The sequence below is a fragment of the Brachyhypopomus gauderio genome, chromosome 5 (assembly GCF_052324685.1).
Source record: "Brachyhypopomus gauderio isolate BG-103 chromosome 5, BGAUD_0.2, whole genome shotgun sequence".
NCBI lineage: Eukaryota > Metazoa > Chordata > Actinopteri > Gymnotiformes > Hypopomidae > Brachyhypopomus > Brachyhypopomus gauderio.
The window spans coordinates 3391125-3416105 of record NC_135215.1 but is presented as its reverse complement, the minus strand read 5'-3'; the positions used below and the strand labels follow the sequence as shown (position 1 = coordinate 3416105).

At 46.3% G+C, this 24981-nt stretch overlaps 1 protein-coding gene across 1 annotated transcript in view; it reads left to right on the top strand.

Annotated features, from left to right (window-relative positions):
* The window catches only part of tfec (transcription factor EC), a 39593-nt gene that overhangs the window by 1123 nt on the left and 13489 nt on the right, over positions 1-24981 (top strand). Inside the window, exon 2 of the mRNA XM_077004938.1 lies at positions 6592-6806. Within this exon, the coding sequence (XP_076861053.1) occupies positions 6609-6806 (198 nt within the window). The 5' untranslated portion in view covers positions 6592-6608. The remainder of the gene's footprint in view (positions 1-6591; positions 6807-24981) is intronic.

The following is a 24981-nucleotide window of genomic DNA, read 5'->3' as shown; positions in this document are numbered from 1 at the left end:
TTGCACTCGGCATGTATGAAGGGGAGCAGGTGTGGATGAGCGTGGCACCTATGCTGGGTTCTCCAGTGACTCACGCCGTGACACGTGGCCCATGACTTTGCACAAAAGTGAGCAGTGTGCAAAGGACCAAGCGTTCGTCTGTACAGTGAAACGTAAACGTGGATGTACAGCGCAGAAATGATGGACTACAGCACACAGGCGATGCAAAGCCCCGGGTCTTCAAAATAACACCCAGAAAGAAATGAAATGTGGCATAAATGTAGCATTTTGTGAAAAGCAGAAGACATTGATGAAGGGTATCGGAGATTTCCTGGAATCTTAAGTGGATGACGGGAGTTTGTCAACAACCACAAGCATGTGATGGACAGATGATGATTGACCAGTGGAGGGAGAGGCGTGAGGGTGAATGAGGGCAGGGGGGTAGTAGGGGGTAGTAGGGGGTAGTAGGGGGCAGTAGGGGGCAGTAGGGGGCAGTAGAGAGCCCCAGAGCCCCAGGAGCTCTGAGCAGTGTGGGGAGCGCAACGCTGCACCTCTCAAACTCAGCACCATATGGCTCAGGGTCACACACCAGAACCAGAGTAAAGAACCCAAACAAACACGCTCGGAGGTACAGCTTCTGTTCTCATGATGACTGAACTCCAGAGGTTGTGTGGCAGAAGGGAATGCTGATTAAAAATAGGGCTGCTGTATATCAGGGACGTCTAGCAGGGGGGTGGGGGTGTGGGGGTGTAGGGGTGTAGGGGTGGGGGGTGTAGGGGTGGGGGTGTAGGGGTGTAGGGGTGTAGGGGTGGGGGCTGAGCTGTGTGGAGCACAGGAGAAGAGTGTTCATTAAAACACTGTGCAGTGTGCAACTTAAAGTGTGCGATGAGGAGTGTAAAGTGTGCAGTGTGCAGTTTGAAGTGTGTGGTGTGCAGTTTGAAGTGTGCGGTGTGCAGTTTGAAGTGTGTAGTGTGCAGTTTGACATGTGTAGTGTGCAGTTTGAAGTGTGCAGTGTGCAGTTTGAAGTGTGTAGTGTGCAGTTTGAAGTGTGTAGTGTGCAGTTTGAAGTGTGCAGTGCGTACTAGGAAGTGCCCGGTGCATAATGCAAACAGGCTGTGTGTAGAAGCGTGGGCTCAGCTAGGTGGACTACAGCAGAAGTGAGTCTTCCGCAGTGTGTGTGTGTGTGTGTGTGTGTGTGTATGTGTGTGTGTGTGTGTGTGTGTGTGTGTGTGTGTGTGTGTGTGTGTGTGTGTGTGTGTGTCTGTGTGTGGGGGGGGGGGGGGGGGGGGGGGTTGTGCTGGGCACCGAGCTGCGTGTCATTCTTCAGAATCAGCCCGGCTCCGTTGTGTTATTGCACAATTTCCTCCCATCCTGCCTGTTTTTAAGCGATGGATCAGACGTGAGCACATTGTAGCAGCACTGCCACTCAGTCCAGGGGTCCACTGCTCAGCCCAAAGCTGGGGTCACAGTGTCTGTAATTAACCATAGAGCTTTTAATGAGCAACGCATTCAGTCACGTCACTCACATCACTCCTCTAGGGTCCGTGAGTTTGTCTCCACTCATCTCCAGTTCCAAAAAAGTTCCAACCGTTATAAATCTGCAGCACGCAATTGGGAGGTTACATGATCACACTACAGTAAATATGGAGAAAACAACGACCTCTTGTGGTAGGTAGTGGTATAGCACCTAAATGCCTCGGTTTCCAACATTGAGCCGCACAGTATACAACTCATCCGGCCCAGTTAAGTTCAGAAAGGGCACGAGCTGGAAGTCTTGGCGCTTGTTCTCAGACTTGCTATTGCTTAATAACAGGGAGGGCCGTGAATTGGCTTGTTGTCGGCGGCCGGTGATGGGGTGCGTTCGCTCTCGTGTGGAGTGCTATTGCGGTGACGTGCTGATGAAGGATCTCTCCATGCTCTTCAGCGCAGGAGTGCCTGCTGGAGTGAGACTCTCCAGACCGCCACCCAAGCCGCGCTCGGCCGCGCCTCACGCAGGGTCCGGCCACAAGCCAGACTCCTCTCGCCTCGTCCAATCAGTGCGGGCGGCAGGGTTCAACAGAAGGTGAGGCACTGTCTGCCCTTGACCAGTCACAGATGACATTGACAGGCTCGCCGCTCGCCTATTGGCCGGGGGTCTGCGCTCTCCGCCGCCTCTCGAGAGGGTGAGGGGGGGGTACTGTCCAGACGTGCACGAATCCACAGCGGCCCAGCCATCTCCTTGGAGGGGGGGGGGACTGATTCAGGTGTTACAGTGAAGTCCAAAGCCAGCATAAGGCACTGGAAAGGTGGCCCATCTACTGAACAGGAGCCTTTGAACCTTTCGATCTTCTGGTTATCTGCTGTTGGTGTCAGTCTGTGGAGCCCAGGGTGCGAGAAGCTCTGATGGGTGAACTCTGACCAGTGTGTCAACCCCACATGATTAGAGCATCAGAGTGCGTGATACCAACTTTGATACCACACCAAAAAACAAATGTGCAGGTTTGATCTGTTCCACAGACATGTCACTTCTGACTGATTTTGGGGAGAGAAAACAAAGAAGAAAAGGCATATTACCAAATAAATACATTAAAACGAACCCACCAAAAGTTCTGTACGTGTATATGTAGCAGTGCACAGTATGTAGTCCTCCAAGTCCCTGCTCAGGTACGTTATATGTGTCTTATATCTGTCTGAAGCGCTGAGGTGTTCAGTCTGTGTCCTGGTTCAGTGACTGGGGCGGCGGACGCAGAGAGGCAGGCGAACGCTCTCGGAAGGAGCCGGAAAGAATTAGTGGGGCAAAGAACAAATAAATAGGAGCCTGCAGTGGGACGGCGGGCGACAAAGCAGCGTGAATGGCTGGCAGTCAGGTGTGAGCTGGAGCGAAGCAGTGAGCGTGGGGGGGTGGGGACACACACACACACACACACACACCACGGCTGCGTTGGTGAGGACAGAGCTGGGTGGAAAGGCTGACTGTTGGAGGTGTGGAGCGTCACACAGTGGTGTTCCTGATGGAAACCTTTTAATGAGGCCCGTGGGGAAAGAGGAACCCATCAGCCTATAACACATCCTGAGGGACCACGCTCACACACACACACACACACACACACACACACACACACACACACACACACACACACACACACAAACTGCTTCCTTCACTCTCTCTCCCCCTCTCTTCTGACTGTAGTGCCATCCTCACACGCTGGTCACACACGCCGGGCCGGGCCCGCGGTTCTGTGATGTGTCCTGAAGCCTAGCGCCTGGAGAAAGGCTAGGCATGTGTCATCCTGTCCCTTTATCCTTCATCCGCACAGGTTTACTTGCCCACACTAAACCATTAGTGAGGGAGTAGGACTGCACTAGCGCTGTGGTGGGAACTTGCGGTAGAGACCGCAATATCCAAGTGCCACTGGTGTTAGCCGTTCATTAAGACGATGTCCAAGTATAGGCCTTCAGTGTTCGCTAAAGTACCACTAAAGGCATTAATTGGTAAATGGCTCGAAATATTTGAGCTAGAAATTTGCCAACAAGTGCAAAGTGACAGAGAGTTGGTGGCTGGGACAAAAGCCGTGTTTACTGTTATTATCTTGTTGAAAGAGGCCTTGTTAGTTTATTACCCATATGAAATGCCTGTATTGTTCAGCAAGAATACAGACCTTCTGGCTTATAGAAAAGCATCCATACAAATAGAGGCCAGCACAGACACAGACTCGTCACGTGCAGACACGGACAATTGTTGAAAATGGTGCAGGCTAAACCAGACACTGTCCCCTGGAATTCAACGCCCCCCCACACACACACACACACACACACACACACAACACCCCTCACTACTTCTGGCGATCTTCAAATTTAACCAGGGCCCGGAGTCCGCAATTACTCTCTGGGATTCTGGGATAAAAAGCGAGAGAACAGGGAAGACTGAACGAGTGCGATGGAAGAAATTTAACGCCAATTGCACAGAGCACAGACGAGACAAGGAGGAGAGAACAGACAGAGCCTCTCCAATTACCTCCCGTGTGAGGTGGCAGGATCCCGCAGTCAGCGGGTCCCGTTAAGGGCCTGTGTCCCGCGCGCTCTGTGCACCGTAGCCCACGGCAGGGCCCCTCTGGCTGGGAGCAGCGCTCTCGGTACCACATGCAGCCTAATGGAGGCCCATTACACCCACGAGGAGCGAGCTGCGTAGCTGAACATCACGGCGGCTTAGCGCGTTCAGACGAGCCGGATAACCGCCAGCTCGCATCAGTCGCGGCCAGACCGAGGCTTTGCATTTTCCCGAGGCTTTATGTTACGAGTCTGGGACGCTCCCGTCCGGCTTGCTTAGCGGACTGTGGCCCCATCCCGTTAAGCGCAGAACCCTGGCCTGCAGCCTAATCTCTTGACCACCCATTTCCCAGCATGCCTCTCACATTCATCAGCACCCGGCGTTGGTCAGGAGAAGCAGTTCCGCACCCTCGCACGAGACGTGGACTCCCTAATAAGCCAATTACGACGGGGAGCCACAGCCTGACCCCGCCATGCGGACTTTGAAGGGACAGGGCGCAGGGACCGGGTCCGCTGGCCCGCCACGCCGGCCGGTCCGGACATGATGCCAATCTGCCACGATGAGACGCTGCAGCTGTCGGCGCTGAGCGGACGGCAGCCGAAAGTCACTGCAGGTCCGGTCCGGTTCTGTGAGACCTTTCCCTGCTCAGTGCGAGCGCAAAAATACAGGCTGCAGTGAAAAGTTTGCAAAGCATCAAAGAACTTTGGTGGAGCAGTAAACTCTGTTGAAACTAGAGCAGCTCATGTTTCTGAATCATGTTACTGAATGCTGAGCTTACAGTGGTTGGGCATAATATTTCTCCAGGTTATGCAACCTGTCACTCCGAGCCAAAAGGCAGATGTTATGTGAGACAATAAGGTAATCTAAGATTCTTGGTGGTAAGATTATCCTCTGATAATCTGGGTTTATACTGTATATCAGGTGCTGGCATGTGGCAATCTTACAGTTTTTTATGACTGCTAACATGCGTTTCCCAATACTTGAGATACATTTTCAAAACTCAGCAATACATTTACCTCATACAAATAGCCAAATAGTTAATACCAACTCTGCATTTCACAACGCAAACAAAGTTTTCTCTTTATACACCAAATTTGTTAAAACACAGCAAACCTGGTTCAGTATCCAATCATTCTTTCAAACACTAGCACATATTCTCTTTTCGAGATGAACATAGTCAATCACTGCACAACCACTGTAAAAAAACTAACATTTGATGGCAGTACAGAAACACCATTACATGTAATATTTTACTCTCTCCCAGCAAACAACAGATATTTTACAGTAACATCTGTTGTTTTCTTAGTCAGTTCATTTTTACTGTAATCCGCTTCATTTGGACTTTTTTTTCAAATGTACATTTTTGGCAACATACTGTCTACACAATGAGTGATATTTACTGTTAGGTACTATATGGAATGTAGATTAGACAAAAAAGGAGTCAGTAACAGTTTTGCAGAAAAGATTATATTTGACTGCATTAGAGACATTACTGTAAATTGTAGCCTAACCCAAAAATAATTACCATAATTGTAAACATAATTAGTCATGGTCCCATATGTGTAAAAATATACGTGTCAGCAGTTGGCCACTGATGTTGGCCCTTGCTATGCACCTGGGATAGAAGAGCTTGGTATGCCTTATTCACCCCTGGCAGTCTTCAGCTGAAATGTCTCTGCAGCCGGGATCCATTGCATGCAGCAGGGACATTTGCTCATGGGGCTGATGATCATACACCTTCAACCTCCAGACTGAAAAAAGTTCCTTAGTGGTTTTGAGGAAAGGCGAGATGGGCGGGAGGAAAAGGGACATCACTCTTGGATGGTCTATAAACCAGTTTGTGATGACATGAGAATGACAAAATGCTACATCGTCCCATCACAAATGTCCTCGTGTTTCATCCCACCTGTTTCATTTCTGCTTCTGGAACCAGTTGTTGGTAGAGTTCATTCAAAAACGAAAGAAGGAGGTCACTGTTATAGGGACCAACCTGGCATTTGTGAAGAACCAAACCAGCACTTGAGATTGCAGAACAAATAGTTATATTTGCTCCTCTCTTGACCAGGTACATTACTGTACTTCATTTTATTTAATTGTGTAATTGATCTATATGTACAAAAAATATGTATTACAGTAATAGCTTTTCAGCTGCCTTTGTTTTTGGAGAACTTTGCATTTTATACAATATTTAAGGTTTTGAACCTTAGGTTTTCATTTTTGACATGCTGTGTGCAAGCATTTGTAAATAAGACAAAAATGATCCAGAATTTTGTTATTGGATATTGTGTGTATAGAAAATGTAAGCATTATAGAAACATGTAAAATGACTGGATTTTGTGCAAAAACAACATGAATTGTACTAATTGCATAGCCACTGAAGACTGATGTTGTGTTCACTGTGTTTAGAGTTTTGAAAATGTGACTACAGATTGGACAAACGCATGTTAGCAGTCATAAAAAACTGTAAACATTACAACCAAAAGCCAAATGTGCCCATGTGTCATCATATGTAAGCCACACATTTTCCAGCTGTGTTACAGTAACGTGTGTGAGCATTATCATGACTACTTCACTTCATTTTCCAGTGCGTCAGATTTCCAGAATGTTCCAGCCTCACCCAAGAGCTCCCATGTTCGTTATGGGGAGTGGAGTGAAGCAGGAGAGTGAGTGGAACTGTGGTCCATGGCCCTACGGCCACGCCCACTACACCCACGGCCACGCCCACAGCCACGCCTCCCAGCATTCCTCCCTGCACCATCTGCAGCCCCCAGCCTGGAGCCAGCCCTCCCCTTCCTACAAGGTACAGTCCACCTCCTTCGCCTCTCTGCCACTCAGCTGGCCGGGCCAGCCCACTTCACTTTAACGCCGCCGTGTGGCGTAGCGTCAGGTATTTAAAGGGCTTCAGATCAAGGCACAGCCTGGAACAACATGAAAGAAGAACTTTAGAGACGTCCAGCTTCCTCAGTATGAGACTGGCACCGTTCCAGTATGAAGTCCTGAGATAAGGTGTGACATAATTGTTCTTGTTCCGGGACTGTACGCCTGCAGTCTCTGAAACACATCTTATGAGATGTTGCTTCTTTGATTAGCTGTGGACTTCTCGGCTTTTAACAGGTGAATGTTCATTGAACTGCTTTGCTGATGAAGGTGGTGATGATAACCTGGCTTATACTGATAACAACGATCATTGTAACGAGGTCGCTAATGGTGATAACGATTACTTTAATGGTGGCGACTGTTGTGTAACTTTGCCTCATAAAGCAAACACAGACATAGACTGTCTACGGGTCTCTTTGCTAAAGGACATAAATGAAGGTGTACACCTGTAACTGAGGTGAGGGATGCCTTAGAATCCACAAATGAGTGTTTCGCTGCATTTTTAATATGACAAAAATGAAACATCTCAGGGATTGTGAATGAACAAGTAACAGATGAGGCCATGGGTGCTGTGGATAGTGTGTGTGTGTGTGTGTGTGTGTGTGTGTGTGTGTGTGTGTGTGTGTGTGTGTGTGCGAGTGTGTGTGTGTGTGTGTGTGTGTGTGTGTGTGTGTGTGTGTGTGTGTGTGTGTGTGTGTGTGTGTGTGTGTTAATTTTCTCAGAGAAATGAAGCTACGCACATCTTCCAGCTGCTTCCACTCGGGGGGAAATTCGTGTCAGACACTTTTTGTGGTTTTCATTTTAACATGCACACTTTTAATTTCAGACATTTTCTTTTGGTTTCAGTTCATGTATTCCTCCATCTGCTCAGGGCTGATTCATGAAAAGAATATCTGACACCACGCACCAACGTCAAAACCTTACAATGTCTAGACCGCATATACACATTCTCAAGAAAGAGCTGGGTGATGCTGTCATGTTATGATCATATGAATGCTACAATTAGTGGCATTAGAAATGCATAATGACCTACAGCAGATTCAGAAGTATTTGAAATAAAACAAAATACCTAAATGGATATGTTTAGTAAAACTAAACAAGGAACTAAATGGCTCAGTATGCTCATATCCTTTTGCTAATACATGAATAAACTGGTGTGTTTGAGCTAAAACCTGGATATTTTCTCCTGCCTGCTGTGGATGGCACTTAACCCCATAATATGATTACACACACATGCCGATGTTCGCAGACTCAGGAATAAACCACCCAAATGGCTCTTTGTGTGGCAAGAGTCATTTCTCTGGAATTCTGACCCTGGGAAGATTGTGGCAGCATTGTTTGTGCATTAAGCCGGGCTTAAGCAGTGACAGAACATTAAGTCTATGTCACTGTAATCGTGCCATTCAAACACTGTGTTTGTGTGTGTGTGTGTGTGTGTGTGTGTGCGTGTGTGTGTTTGTGTGTGTGTGTAAACCAAGGCAGACTTGCTGCAATAGCAGTTTCTCCTTCTAAACCTTCAAGGGGCGGAAAAGTCTTCTGAGAATGAAGAAGTAGAGCAGCACACAGTCTGGGGGGTAGAGAGGGCAGTAGACTGGGAGAGTGTTGGGGGTGTTGGGGGTGTTGGGGGTGTTGGGGGCTTCTGGAGGGAGGGCGAACACATCAAAGTGAACTTGTGTTTGGTCTGTTCGACAGGAAGCCTTTCATGTTTAAAGGGTATGTGTGTGTACATGTGGATGAGAGCTCGGTTCAACCTGTGTCTAAAAAAGAGACTTTCAGAAAGGAGGTGTCCCTTGATGCGCTCACACACACACACACACACACACACACACACACACACACACACACACACACACACACACACACACAGATGGGCAGAAAAAGATCCATAACTGTGTATGTACAAGGAGGCCCCTGCTGTGCTGCTGATATTGGGGGTCCAGGGATTGTAGTGCAGGAGGAGCTTTGTAGTACGGGGTAAAATTGGAAGGGTTGCAGAGGGCAAATCCATCCAGGGGGGTGAGGAGGAGGCTTGGCTCCTGGCTGGCTGAGCCACTGGGGTTGAGATGTGACTCGGGGGGGACCACCCATCCCGACTGGCTCGTGGCCAGGCTGGGTTGTCTTGCCTACTGGCGTCAGTGAGGTGGGGGGGGGGGGGGGCGCAATGGGCTGTGACAACGACACAGAAAAACCAGCCAGTGCAACAGTGCACACCACAACAGGCATCATCACCGTGGACCTAACTGGAGATCCCAACAGAGCAGGAACAAACCACAGTTATAGTAGCGTTACTGGGAAGTTACATGCTGACGTACCCCTAAGGAATGTGATTTTGTTTTATCATGTCAGTAACCAGTTTCTTTTTCATGGTATGTTAATCAGGAAGGGCATGACTGAAGACATGACTGAAGAAACACAACTAAATAAACCGTATGTCTGCCTGTGAATTCAGATTCTATGACAGAGTTGGCTGAGGACAGACCAGAATGAATTTGAGAAATAAGAATACTAGAGACATTCAGACTCATCAGACTGGCCTCAGCTCAGCAGCTCCACGCCTGCACTGGGACATGAGTGTATGGTACACATGCCAACCATCTCCACCATTTCCACCATTTCCACCATCTCCACCATCTCCACCATCTCTATCATTTCCACCATTCCCATCTTCCATCATCTCCACCATCTCCATTATCTCCACCATCTCCACCATCTCCATCATTTCCACCATTTCCACCATCTCCACCATCTCCACCGTCTCCATAATCTCCACCATTTCCATCATCTCCACCATCTCCATCATCTTTATCACCTCCACCATCTCCATCACCTCCATCACCTCCACCATCTCCATCACCTCCATCAGCTTCACCTCCACTTCCCAAACGTCCCAGCACCGAAACCTCAGAAGACATCAAGAAGCCCCAGTGTTAGTACCAGTGTTAGAGTGTTAGTGCCAGTGTTAGTGCCAGTGTTAGAGTGTTAGTGCCAGTGTTAGTGTTAGTGCCAGTGTTAAAGTGTTAGTGCCAGTGTTAGAGTGTTAGTGCCAGTGTTAGTGTTAGTGCCAGTGTTAGAGTGTTAGTGCCAGTGTTAGTGTTAGTGCCAGTGTTAGTGTTAGTGCCAGTGTTAGAGTGTTAGTGCCAGTGTTAGTGTTAGTACCAGTGTTAGAGTGTTAGTACCAGTGTTAGTGTTACTGCCAGTGTTAGAGTGTTAGTGCCAGTGTTAATGTTAGTGCCAGTGTTAGTACCAGTGTTAGAGTGTTAGTGCCAGTGTTAGAGTGTTAGTGCCAGTGTTAGTGTTAGTGCCAGTGTTGGTGTTAGTGCCAGTGTTAGTGTTAGTACCAGTGTTAGAGTGTTAGTGCCAGTGTTAGAGTGTTAGTACCAGTGTTAGTGTTAGTGCCAGTGTTAGTGTTAGTGCCAGTGTTAGTGTTAGTACCAGTGTTAGAGTGTTAGTGCCAGTTTTACAGTGGTAGTGCCAGTGTTAGAGTGTTAGTACCAGTGTTAGAGTGTTAGTACCAGTGTTAGTGTTAGTGCCAGTTTTAGAGTGTTAGTACCAGTGTTAGAGTGTTAGTGCCAGTGTTAGTGTTAGTGCCAGTTTTAGAGTGTTAGTACCAGTGTTAGAGTGTTAGTACCAGTGTTGGAGTGTTAGTGCCAGTGTTAGAGTGTTAGTGCCAGTGTTAGTGCCAGTGTTAGAGTGTTAGTGCCAGTGTTAGAGTGTTAGTACCAGTGTTAGAGTGTTAGTACCAGTGTTAGTGTTAGTGCCAGTGTTAGAGTGTTAGTGCCACTGAGTAGCACAATGGCGGCTTCCATGTTCAGACATAGCTTTCATCAAAACACCTGAAATCCCCAGACCACATCTAATCAAGCTCCTTCTCCTTTTGTCAGGCCATTAAATTGTGGTCCAAGCTGTGAACCGGCAGGACTTTCCTCAGACTAGACAGAGCAGATAGTGATGTTCCTGGTGTTGTATGAGCATGGTTGTACTCTGCTTTCATTGTAAGGCCCACTCTCAGACGCTTTGATCTGCCCGAGCTGTTGCCCATTAATGGGATTAAGGCAGAAGCCGTCTAAATGCTCTGTGTGCAGGAACCACAGCTTGACTCACCGATGGTAGCTGGCATGGCTGGGCCAATGGGTAGAGGTTTGTGGTGGTGTGCATGCGAACAAGCGACCACTTCTTACTCCTCCCCCCTCCTTCATGGAGGCATTTAGAGAGCTGGCATCAGCCTGATCCCTTAATGAGTCCACATACTCCGCCTTACGTGGTCAAAGCCGAACATGTAGCAGGTGCCTGCCAAAATTCCAGCCTTATTTAAACCTCCCCGCACATACCAACACTGTAATCCTATTAGTGCTAATTGAGTGAAGTCGGTAGTCTTTTTCAGTTAAACCAAGATGAGCCTCTAATAGGATTCAAAATGGGACGGCCCATGGCAGGGAGACTGTGCCAGTAGAGGGCTTTTGTGGAGAGAAGGGTGTTTCTCTGTGCCCGAAACCTCCAGAGGGGCATAAACTGGCCAGAGGGGAACAGACAGGGGTGCATAACAAACAGTGCTTTGGAGTTTCATTTGCTCTCTCACGCTTACACACTGTAAAACTATGAAGCAACGGTCTGTTGCTAACTTTTATTACTTTTGGCTGTGTTTTGTTTCATAATTAGATCATTATAATATAGAAAACCCAGAAAGAAGTGACAAAAAAAACACAGTTGCAAAACGTTTAGGTGTGATACATATTCCCTTCCTGGTAGTGTTCTTTATACCACAGGAAGGAGCAACAGCTAAGTTTGTCTTTGCTCAGTCTTTAAAGATGCATCTGTTTAATCTGACCTTTGGCTTCTGTTCAGCATGAGACTGTGTGAGTGTGTGGAGTGAGTGAGCAGCTCCACATCACACTGGTCCACTGTGGGTCTTAACGCAGCGTATCGCCCCCGACCATCTCTAGTGCTACTGCCCCGCACTCGAGCCCCACGGCCCCCACCGCCTCAATTAGCCATGGCGTCGCCCTGACACGGGTGCTGAAAGAGATGCTTTTTTTGCAGGATGGAGCCCACTTGGGCTGTTATGCGGTGTGTTCTTGTGAAGATAATGTGCCATGAAGATCCTTGCTGATGCATCATTATTCATTAATTGGTCAGCTTTCAACTGCTCTGCCCCCTCATTGGATTATGGGATGTTAGTACCTGGAATAATACATCCTTTGTGTCCAGAAGGGTTCCTTTATTATTTAAAGCACACACATTAAGCTCTGGCTATGCCAGAAATACAAAAGTAACTTAATATCTGTTCATCATAATCAAAACCATAGGACAGGACACTGGAGGACAGGGGAGGTTGTGAATGCCTCTTTAAGGATAAGCCAATGTGGCTGCCGGGTCCCGTTTCAGCTGGCCCTGGAGGCCGTGGAGGAGGTTAGTCCGGGGTTAGGCCTTAGTCCTGAAGTCCCCGATGAGCCTACAGCAGAAGTTAGCGAACCCCAGGAAACACTGTAGATCATGTCGCATTTGGGTCCTGAGCCACTGGGTTTGCACCATGTCTGCGTATGCACACCGATCGTGTTAACGAGGTAGCCGAGATAGAAAACCTCCCAGAAATGGAGCTCACACGTTTGCAGCACAGACCGCTCTGCAGGAAAACGCGGAGGACCTGCCATACATCGTGGACACGTTGGTCCAGGGAAGGCGAATAGATCAAGATGTCGTTGAGATAAACGATGATGGTTCTACCCATGATTTCCCGGGGGACCTCGTTAATGAGAACCTGAAGCTCAGAGGATACTGTGGTGAGTCCACACGGGAGAAGGATATTCTTGTAGTGGCCAGGGGTGGTACTGAAGGCGGTTTTCTGCTCCTCAACCTTCTTTGATCCTGATCAGGTTCTCTGTGCCATGAAGATCCAGCTAAGTGTAGTACCTCACCTGTCTGGGCTGTTCTAGGGCCGTTGGAACTAGTGGCAGAGGGTGATGGTACTTTCTATAAAGGCATTTATAACTCTGGTGTTCTGAGCATGGTCTCAGCCCACGGTCCTTCTTTTTCACAACGACGCTAGCTGAATAATACTCAGAGCACGCTAGCAGATGAGCACGCTAGCAGATGTAGCGCTCCCTTATAGCGTTCTCTTCTTCAGAGAGGGGATGGACCTCGCATTGAGGGGGACACGCGCTGCCATTAACTGGATGGCGCAGAGTGTCAGGGTGTGCCTCAGGGTTCTCCACGCAGGCGGACAGACAGGACAGGAAAGGTGACGAGCGCGAGACAATGGGCGTGACACGAGGAGGCCCATTCAGCTATATGAGTGTCGGATCATCAGAAGAGCAGGTAGTGTGTAGATAGATAGATAGATAGATAGATAGATAGATAGATAGATAGATAGATAAAACTTTATTGTCCATTAAAATTGCATAAAATGGAAAATTATCTTTGGCAGTTTGGCAGACAAATACATACAGTTACACAAGTACACACAAAAATATTTACGTAAATACAATTCCCACTATGTACGAGCTTTATGTATAATTCCACTGTTCAAAATATTCACAGCAGAAGGAACAAATGATTTTTTGTACCCATTCTTCTTAGCTAATGGAACTTTAAGTCTCCTACCTGATGGCAGTAACTGAAATGATGAGTTAAGGGGATGGGTATGATCATTGTAGACCCCAGTTGCCCTGTTTGATAAAGATCGACTGTATAAGTTCTCTAATGACAACAGTTTGTCTCCAATGATTTTACTGGCCTGTTTAACCACCTGGACCAGCTTATTCCTGTACTTCACTGTTAGGTTTCCATACCACGACAAATTGTTAAAACTCAGAGTACAGAGTCAGGGCGGTCACAGTCCTTCACACAGCAAACCAATTGATCGCTGCTGATGGTGGAGCTCGTCTCGCCAAACGACAGGTTTGAACAAAGCAGGAGATGGCAGCTAGGTGTGTAGTCCATAACAGGCTGGGGTTTAAATAAGGTGCAGGAGAGACTGGGAACAGGGAAACGGAGTGAACTAATCAGCAGGTGATTGAAGCGAGGGCGTGGCCAAGGGCGGTGATTGACAGGAACGTGTGAGTGTGTGTGCGTTCGTGGTGTGCCGGAGTGTGAAAATTAAAAGAGGGAAAATACTATGGTTCATTTAAAGAAATAAAATGAAAGATTAAATTATGGTTGAAATTGAATTAAAATAAATATGATTAATAAAATATATTAAGTGCATAAAATCTGATTAAACACATAAAGTGTTGAGAAAAAAGATTAAAATAAATTAAAATAAATTGTCTACAGTAGGAGCTGAGAGTACAGTGCTGAAAGCGTGGTGAGATAAGAAAGTGTTCAGTTTAGATGTAAAATCATCTCATGTTGTGGTCCATTTAATATTCCCACACAACTGTATAAATTTAAAAACAGCATAATAGCTAAATTCTGCCTCACCATACATAGTATTTAACTTAAAATAAGTTGTTTTGCACTCTTTTCTGAGTAGATGGACATGCAAGTTTTACCTGTGGAAATGCTTCACTAGAGTGGACAAATATTGCATTCACTACAGTAGATACAGTTCAGACTATAACTAGCTGAAAATATCCAATTAACCATATATACTGATCCATTTCTGCCACAGAATGATTGAATATGGTCTACAGTATAGGGCTTCACAACAAGATATTCTTAATTATCCATTCTAGTCTATAATAAAAGAATCCACACTTACACAGTAAATTTTTAGAGGCATAATGAGGGTGAAGTGTTGCTAATGGATGTGTGTAACTCTTTTTCACTTGGAGAAGGACCTGAGTCGTGTCCTGGGAAAGTTGAAACACAGGCTGTGAGGCAAAGTTGGGACAGAGGCAAAGTTGTAACTAGGCCACAAGCTGGATTTGCTATGAGATACTTGACTGTGCTGAAAAACATGCTGATTTGGCCAGAGAATTTCTTGATTTCTTAGCGGTCTTCCAGCACAGAGCAGTAGAAAACTAGTGACATTCTGAAGGGAAAAAGGCATCTCGGAGTTTAGACTCAGTTTAAACTTGAAGAAGTTTTTCTTTACGTTTTTTTTTCAGCGTAAAGAAGCATAAATCTCTTTAAAGTAAGGCAACAAGTTTTAATAAAAAAGTTAGAAAGATGCTTCTACTTGTCACAAAAGGATTTCTAACCATCAGCCCCCCATAACTGGAACTTTAGTAGTACACCACTTTTCATTAGTACTGCAGAGGCATACAATACCATATTCAAGAGTGATTCAATGAAATATGACGCAATAGATGCAATAGTAGAATTGGCAAGTTTTGTTCCAATACTTAGTTTGGAGTAGATTTAAAGGGTGCGAGTCTTATATATCTGGATGATGTGGACTACCGTTTCATTACTGCTTCTCTGCCTTGACTGCCTTTAACTGTTGACAGTCCACACACAAAAGGCTAAAATGGTATTTTATGCTTAAACGATTCCATTCAGAACCCTACAATCCCATCAGGAATTTTTGTTGCTTAAATGATGATGGCTAATCAGAACTGTATGTCTGGCCTTCTGAGTCACTAAGCAAAGGCACAGAAAATTACCACCTCTCCACCCTACTACACCACCACCTCTCCACCCCTCTACACTACACCATCATCTCTCCACACCTCTACACTACACCACCACCTCTCCACACCTCTACACTACACCATCACCTCTCCACCCCTCTACACTACACCACCACCTCTCCACCCCTCTACACTACACCACCACCTCTCCACACCTCTACACTACACCACCACCTCTCCACACCTCTACACTACACCATCACCTCTCCACACCTCTACACTACACCATCACCTCTCCACCCCTCTACACTACACCATCACCTCTCCACACCTCTACACTACACCATCACCTCTCCACCCCTCTACACTACACCATCACCTCTCCACACCTCTACACTACACCATCACCTCTCCACCCCTCTACACTACACCATCACCTCTCCACACCTCTACACTACACCATCACCTCTCCACCCCTCTACACTACACCACCACCTCTCCACACCTCTACACTACACCATCACCTCTCCACACCTCTACACTACACCATCACCTCTACCCACCTCTACACTACACCATCACCTCTCCACCCCTCTACATTACACCATCACCTCTCCACCCCTCTACACTACACCATCACCTCTCCACCCCTCTACACTACACCATCACCTCTCCACCCCTCTACACTACACCACCACCTCTCTACCCCTCTACACTACATCATCACCTCTCCACACCTCTACACCATCACCTCTCCACCCCTCTACACTACACCATCACCTCTCCACCCCTCTACACTACACCACCACCTCTCCACCCCTCTACACTACACCATCACCTCTCCACACCTCTACACTACACCATCACCTCTCCACCCCTCTACACTACACCACCACCTCTCCACACCTCTACACTACACCACCACCTCTCCACCCCTCTATACTACACCAGCACCTCTCCACACCTCTACACTACACCAGCACCTCTCCACCCCTCTACACTACACCACCACCTCTCCACCCCTCTACAGTACACCACCACCTCTCCACCCCTCTACAGTACACCATCACCTCTCCACCCCTCTACATTACACCATCACCTCTCCACCCCTCTACACTACACCACCACCTCTCCACCCCTCTACACTACACCGCCACCTCTCCACCCCTCTACACTACACCATCACCTCTCCACCCCTCTATACTACACCATCACCTCTCCACCCCTCTACACTACACCATCACCTCTCCACACCTCTACACTACACCATCACCTCTCCACCCCTCTACACCACACCATCACCTCTCCACACCTCTACACTACACCGCCACCTCTCCACCCCTCTACACTACACCATCACCTCTCCACACCTCTACACTACACCATCACCTCTCCACACCTCTACACTACACCATCACCTCTCCACCCCTCTACACTACACCACCACCTCTCCACACCTCTACACTACACCACCACCTCTCCACCCCTCTATACTACACCAGGACCTCTCCACACCTCTACACTACACCACCACCTCTCCACCCCTCTACACTACACCACCACCTCTCCACCCCTCTACATTACACCATCACCTCTCCACCCCTCTACACTACACCATCACCTCTCCACCCCTCTACACTACACCAGGACCTCTCCACACCTCTACATTACACCATCACCTCTCCACCCCTCTACACTACACCATCACCTCTCCACCCCTCTACACTACACCACCACCTCTCCACCCCTCTACACTACACCATCACCTCTCCACACCTCTACACTACACCATCACCTCTCCACCCCTCTACACTACACCATCACCTCTCCACACCTCTACACTACACCACCACCTCTCCACACCTCTACACTACACCATCACCTCTCCACACCTCTACACTACACCATCACCTCTCCACCCCTCTACACTACACCATCACCTCTCCACACCTCTATACTACACCATCACCTCTCCACCCCTCTACACTACACCATCACCTCTCCACCCCTCTACACTACACCACCACCTCTCCACCCCTCTACACTACACCACAACCTCTCCACCCCTCTACACTACACCACCACCTCTCCACCCCTCTACACTACACCAGGACCTCTCCACACCTCTACATTACACCATCACCTCTCCACCCCTCTACACCACACCATCACCTCTCCACACCTCTACACTACACCATCACCTCTCCACCCCTCTACATTACACCATCACCTCTCCACCCCTCTACACTACACCACCACCTCTCCACCCCTCTACACTACACCAGGACCTCTCCACACCTCTACACTACACCACCACCTCTCCACACCTCTACACTACACCACCACCTCTCCACCCCTCTACACTACACCACCACCTCTCCACCTCTCTACACTACACCATCACCTCTCCACCCCTCTACACTACACCACCACCTCTCCACCCCTCTACACTACACCACCACCTCTCCACCTCTCTACACTACACCATCACCTCTCCACCCCTCTACACTACACCATCACCTCTCCACCCCTCTACACTACACCACCACCTCTCCACCCCTCTACACTACACCATCACCTGTTCACTCCTCCAGCAACCAGTTCAGCACACCAACCCAACTCAACTCTCAACAAAGGAAGTATAGAGGAAGAGAGAAAGAGGTAGGATGAACAAGGGAGAGGGGGAGGAGGAGGAGGAGGAGGGGTGAATCAAAGAATTGGATTAATTGGCATAATGCAAGGTGGCTGAGCACAGCCAGAGAGAGTGTCAGCACTAGGAGAATCCCCATCATACTCTAAGTCAGACCGTCTGGACAATTAGGCAAGTGACCTCTGACCCCGGCCCGAATAATTAATGAATAACAGAGAGGATAAAGACAAAAGGCGCAGAGCGGTTTGGGTGAGTGAGAGCGAGTTATACATCAAAGAACGCCAGTAATTGGCCCTGCTCCTTTCATTCCGTGCCCTATTTCTTTCAATTCATTGATTCAAAATAATGGGTTCAGGTTCATTATCAACAGGTCGCAAGCTTAGGAGTCCCAAACTTCAGCAAGGCTGTGCATGCGGGCAAGTTTGCATGCGGTCCGTGGTGTGTCTGTGTGTGTATGTGTGTGTGTGTGTTCTGCTGATGCTTAGTGGTACCAGTGGACTTTGGAAGTTGCGGGTGATATTGTCTGGCAGAAAAGTGTGAGGCTGTCAGTTTTTTTTCCTGAACAACTTGTCAAGAAGCCTGTGTCATCACAATGCTGGAGTATAGCTGGATCGGCCAGGTAAGTCTGCATGGTGTTTACTTTAGAACTGTCATTTAAGGTCATTTTTATCTGTGGTCTGATCGGTCAATTTTGTACTGTCCAAAAAAAATAAAAATAAACTGATGAAATTTGTGAAGCAGGTCACGTTGGGAAACTACTGGACATGTAAGAACTGAAACTAGATTTGATTGCTTGTGACTTTAGAAATGCAAACTCATCACTGATAATATTGTAGTTTACTCATGAGGAGGATGGGCACGTTCAGAGTCAAACATAGGCCATGATAAAAAATAGTACAAATGATCTCCTTATGGCAATTTACAGTTGCTGATGTCATTTGTACACACAGTATCACAAGTTACCACCAGGAGTAGCAGATTGATTTAAAATTCTTGTTTTGACTCCTGACTAAGTCTGTGAAGATACTAAACTGAAATGACCTGCTAATGGTGTTAAGCACAACTGTTGTATCAAAATTGTACACACAGTACAAAAGACACTTTTATTCAGACCATTTAGTCTGGCATTTGACCTGCTCCACCAGATGAAAGCGCTCTATGTCTGCTCTTTACACGATCATACAGAGCAATTAGATGCAAAATGTGGATTCCATACAAGGCGGTGAGAGAGGAATGCAATGTGTACTTAGGAGTGTGTGCCGCGTTCCTTCCTGGATATGCTAATATCCTTCCATGTGCTGAGGGTGCCTGAGCCACTGTGATGTCACAGAGCACAACTCTAGGCCCCGCCCACTGCATCACGTGCAGTTCGTCATAGCTCCAACTGCACATGCTTAACTAACTAAGCAATCAGGCTCGTCGCACGTGATAGTAAAGTGCCTCATGATTTGTTTAAAAAAATAAAAATAGACGTAGCTGACCCCCCCTTGCTCAAGCCAAGCCTGGTCAGACTTAACTTCAGAGCGTTCCCATGTCAGGTAATTCATAGCCTAATAGGCCTTAAGTTAGGCCTTTGGTCTTAGGGGTGTCCTGTGGTGATGAAATGAGAGTTGTTGCATCATATTAGCCTCACATGGACGCAAATCTCCGAGCGCGGCCCGCTCTGGAGGAGAGCGCCAGAGTGAAAGCCCATCAGGAATGTGGGATTCCATCCATCCGATTACGCTGCTGCCTGTTATCAGTATATACTTGTGATGAAAAATTTGTGATTCATCATTTCAGAATCATTGCTGCCTGGCATATGGAGCTGAGGTGTAAATTAATAAACAATGTTCTTATGAAAATAACAAAGCCCATGTCGGAATATATACCAAATTCAGATTCAGCACAAGAGCCGATGGCTGTAGGCTACACACCTGCTTGCACTGAGTGTACGGACATCTCTCTCTGTAGCAGATCTGCTTCTACTCAACTCTTATCTGGTGTGGTCCCAACTGTGGACACTTTCCTGCGTGACTGGTCAGAGAGTGCAGGCAGGCGTGTAGAGGGGGTGACTCAAGGTCAGGCCTCCCAGACAAGCCCCTCTTTCAGGGGTGGGCATGAGAGACAGGCACGCTTCCAAATGGAACTCAGACCCATCTGATTAATCAGTTAAGAGAGAGAGGGGAATTACATTGATCCAGTTTCAAAAGAGGATCGGGCAATTAATGCATTAAACTTTGAAGAATTCTGTGACTATTACATGCCACTTAATTAAGCTATAGTAGCCGAGGTGAAGAAGCATGCAAGCAAGAAGATCAGTCCAGCCGGGATTATTTATGATCCAGACTATGTGCAGTGGTGTGTGTTTATAGAATGCAGTGTGAAAAGTGAATGACCTGGTTATTAATTTTACATTTATAGCACACTGGCTAGGATGCTGGACACAGGCACCCTGAGCAGACTGAGAAAGCGGGTGTGATGAGAAAAGCAGCATACACACGAGTCTCCAACACAGCCCAGACGTTTATTAATGACACGAAGTGAACCAACGACCAGCAAACACACAGCAATGGCGAGCACAGCCCATACAATCACCGAGAGGAACGGGGGGTTGACATGTCCTCTGTGACTGGGGGAGACAGGCGGCAGGTGAAACAGGAAACGAGCTAATAAGAGGTGTGACAACAGGTGATGACGATGTCCAGGAAAGCACACGGTGAGATGTTGAACCATGAGCCATGTGACGGGATGGCCCAGTGTGTGCTGGGGTTGTGAGGAGCGCACCAGACAGGTGGTGTTAGGTTGGAGTGGAGCATGAAATGATGCAATCTCTATGTAAACAGGTCACTGTCCTCTCAGAGTGTGTATGCGTGCATGCGTGCCTGTGTGTGCTCACTGTAATTGAAGCATCACAAGTATCACCTAAAACAGTGTGTGTAAGTGAACTATGAAGTGTAACAGTGTGTATCTCTTATAGCTACTCATTCATGTACATGCACATGTACAGACAAACGCACATAAATGCTTATTCAAATTGCATGGACATAAAGAGATACAGTACAATAAATTCTTTGTCCTAAACCAAACTGAGTATTATTGGTTCCGGTATGGTCAAAGATGATCTAATTTTCTACTTAGTTCTTATTAAATGGCTATTACGTTATTTAATTTCCCAAATTTAATTATAGCCTTAATGAATATATATCCAACAAAAGCTTTTGAACAGTGGTTTTGAAAATTTAGCCCAGAAATGAACTTTGTGCACTTGGGAAAAGTTAAATATATTTCCCTCTAACCCAGAATAGAGGTCAGAGAAAAGATATTAAACTTGAAAGTGACACTTATAGGGTACTGATTGCTGCCTAGATATCACATGGAGTACCTCACATAAAGGTTTCTTCAGGTTTCCATAAGTTAAACTTCAGTACTTTTGAGCTCAGCTAACCTCCTCACAACTGCTGAACGTTGTTCTGAGCCGGGCCAGCCAGCTGCCAGACTTGCCCTGGGCTTCATCTGTAAACCTGTCCACATGTCTGGACAGATTTCATAAACCTCTTGGGAGGCTTTCCTTGACTTTTTGAGTGTCTTTTTGTAATCCTCCGTAGCCTTTCTCTCCTGGTCGCAGAAGCGGACATGGTACCTGGACCTGCCTGATGCCACAGAAGTCCGGAGCATTTTAGCAAGGGGAACTTTGACCCCCATCTACCCCCCCCCCCCCCCCCCCCCCCAACCCCCCCACCCATCATGCAGAGTGACATAATCGCACTCAACACCAGCGAGTTCAACACCAGTGTCCTCTTCCATGTTCCAAATGTCCGCGTCCTTGTTCCCAGACAAGCGTCTCTCCCCAAAGGCCTGTCCACGGGACAAAATGAACAACTTCTGGCAAAAAGCCAGGCAGGGGTTACTAAGGAAACCACACAAGATGATGTCCAGCCTTTTCTGCATCAGCAGGAAGGAGAGGATCTCAATGTCTGCTCTCAAAGAAAAAGAAGGAGAATAATGATATTCTCATAATGATGGAAAATGATATTATAAAACCTACAAAAAAGGAAAAGTGAAGAAAAATTGATGTAAATTAATACAGATGAGTCATTAGCTGCATTACCAAGGGCATGTAATGGCTATGATAGTGAACAAAGTCACAGTTATGATTACAGCAATTCAACAGCATTATATGCAGACTGTGTTCATAGCACTATGCTTAACAGTTCAACTAAATAATCCAAATATTTCTGATTGCAGACCTCTTTTTCTGTAATCCTCTTTTCCGAAACTTTTCCTATCAGCTTAAACACCTGCTGCTAGCTGTTTGTCCTCCAGAAATGCCTGAATAAGACATTTCATCTGCCTCTTGCATCTGTCTGGGTCTGTGAACATGTCCAGACAAACTATCTGCTCAAACGTATTTGAGGGGGATCTTCTCCTGCACATTTCTGAGGATGCTTGACAGTCCCATCATGCACTGCCTTGACGACTGACTCAGCACCCAAGCCAGTGTCATGTGGTTTTAGCCAGTTCTCTGCATAATCTACATCCAGTTTGGTCAGCTACAGAGTAGTGATATCCTGGAAGACTCTCTCTCTCTTGGTCAGGCATCGAAGTAGACTCTGTCAAAAGACAATCTCAAAAGTAAATGCAAGTTTCCTGTATCTACATTTATCGTAATGTGACATTACCACACTTGTAATGCATGAACAAATGTTGAAAAAATTATTCTTAACACAAAAATTATTCTTAACTTAACACATGAATTAACACGTCAATTAGGCAGTCTCAATTATCAGTAGAGACAAGAGCTATGTGGTGATAACGTGCATTGCTACCCATATAAATCAATTCAGTGATCAACACAGCCAAGCCTTAGGTGTGGAAAGGCATCATTGGCCCATGTGTTTGATATTTGTTCCAAATGTGGTTGAAGGTCCTGGTGCCAGATAGATAGATAAATAGATCTTGCAGGGCTGCTTCTATGATGTTGAAGATGCAGTCCCAGAGTTTAGGAGATTTTTTTCTCAGATCGTCCATATTCTGGCGAAGGGATTTCTGCAAGAACCACCCCCCAGGCAGGTTCTTGGAAGGAAAGATGGTTGATTTGGTGACTGTGGAATACTGTGCATGGATTTCAAAGGTTTGTCCGGCTGCCATATGGAGAAACCACTTTAACAAACACTGTGTAAGGTGTGGGGGCCACATAGCTACAAACACCTCCATACTATTCTGCAAGCTCATGTTGAAGTTCAAAAACCTTGAAATTCACATTCAAATTGGGCCCATGCATTGAGATGGACAACAGGCTCCTGAGGTCAAGTTGTTCCACACACTTTTGAGAAGAGAGAGAGTGAGAGAGAGAGAGAGAGAGAGAGAGAGAGAGAGAGAGAGAGAGAGAGAGAGAGAGAGAGAGAGAGAGAGAAGGTGAGTACATTCTTATTTTGCAAAGTCTTATTTTGCTTTTTCAGGTATTATATCTAGTATTTAAGCCTTTGGAGAAATTGATGAGAGGGGAAACATTATTATATATAGTTATTATTATATATAATTACTTATATAGTTATTTATATAACTATAAAGGGATAGTTCACAAATTTTCCAAACTTGTATAGTTTAATTTACATTTAAATTAATACGTAGGACAGTAGAAAAGGCAGCTTCCTTACACAGTTTTAGCTGAGCTCAGATAACTATCCCCCAGCTAGATTTCTTGCAAATTAACCATCTAGCACAGCTAGAACTGTGAGGTAGACCCATTACAGTCCTTCCACTCTGGGGATGCTATAAATAATAGCAAAATTTGAAAATGGGAGAATTATCCTTTTAATATGCAGCAGCATAGATCATCGCACTTAGCCATAGAATTGCTAATGAAAAAATTAATGAATGTAAAAATATATTTATTATTGCATAATAAAGGTTATGCAGTGCTTGATAATACTTTGAGTATTATGTAAAAAAAAATGTACGTGCAGGTCCCAAAGCAAAAGCTTGATTCTGCTCAGTTGATTTAAGGTTTCATCAAACTTCATAACAAATAAGCCTGTAACTTTTGGGACGAGGTCTCTCTTAATGAAATCTGCCAATCCAAATCATGTGAAGTTTTAGTGATTTGCTGGTGGATTTTTACAGAAGCTTCGTGTTTTTTCTGACTTGCTGTACCACTAATTCCATCACTCCCTTGTTTCAACACTACCCCAGTTCTAATCAAGTTAATTTAACTTTCAGCACCAGGTTTACATCAGTGTGAATACATGCACGTGCAGAATCCACTTCAGATCAGATCTTTTTTGTTTTGTTTACCACACATATAATAATGTGGACTGAATGTGTCCTATGTCTTACACACATCTTAAATCCCACCCCATGGTGACTTGTATGTGTCTGGGACCGTAAGAAAGGATGGGTGTTTTACAGGGTTAAGACACCGCTGATATGACTTATGGGCAACACCTTCCCAAGGTGATAGACCTCGGGTCGTAATAATCTTCTTTCTTTTCCTGTGTAAAGCACTTTGAATTGCCAGTGTGTATGAAAGATATAATATAAATAAACTTGCCTTGCCTTGCCTTAAAAACAGCCTCTTCAGGGGTTGCCGGAAAACTAACATATTTGACACTAATTTTCTGAAGGAGTGCATTTAGGCACACATGCATTTCTAGCGTGAAGAGCTAAACTTGATACAACACATGGAAAATACCTACCTTCATGTTCTTTAGGAAGCATTTGATGTTAAACAGCTAAAAAGCTAGATTTCTCCACCTCAGTCTAAGATGCATGGCCCATCCAATCCATGGTTTCAAACCAGTGATTAGCAAATCCAAACAAAGAGCTCCTTTCAAAACCACAGCTTACCCACAAGCCCAATGTGAGGCTCGAGCCACATCTTGAAGGCCCTAGCATGTGTGTGGTCACTCTGTGGTCACATGGTCGGGTCGCTCTGCGATCCAAGGAATTAAAGGGGC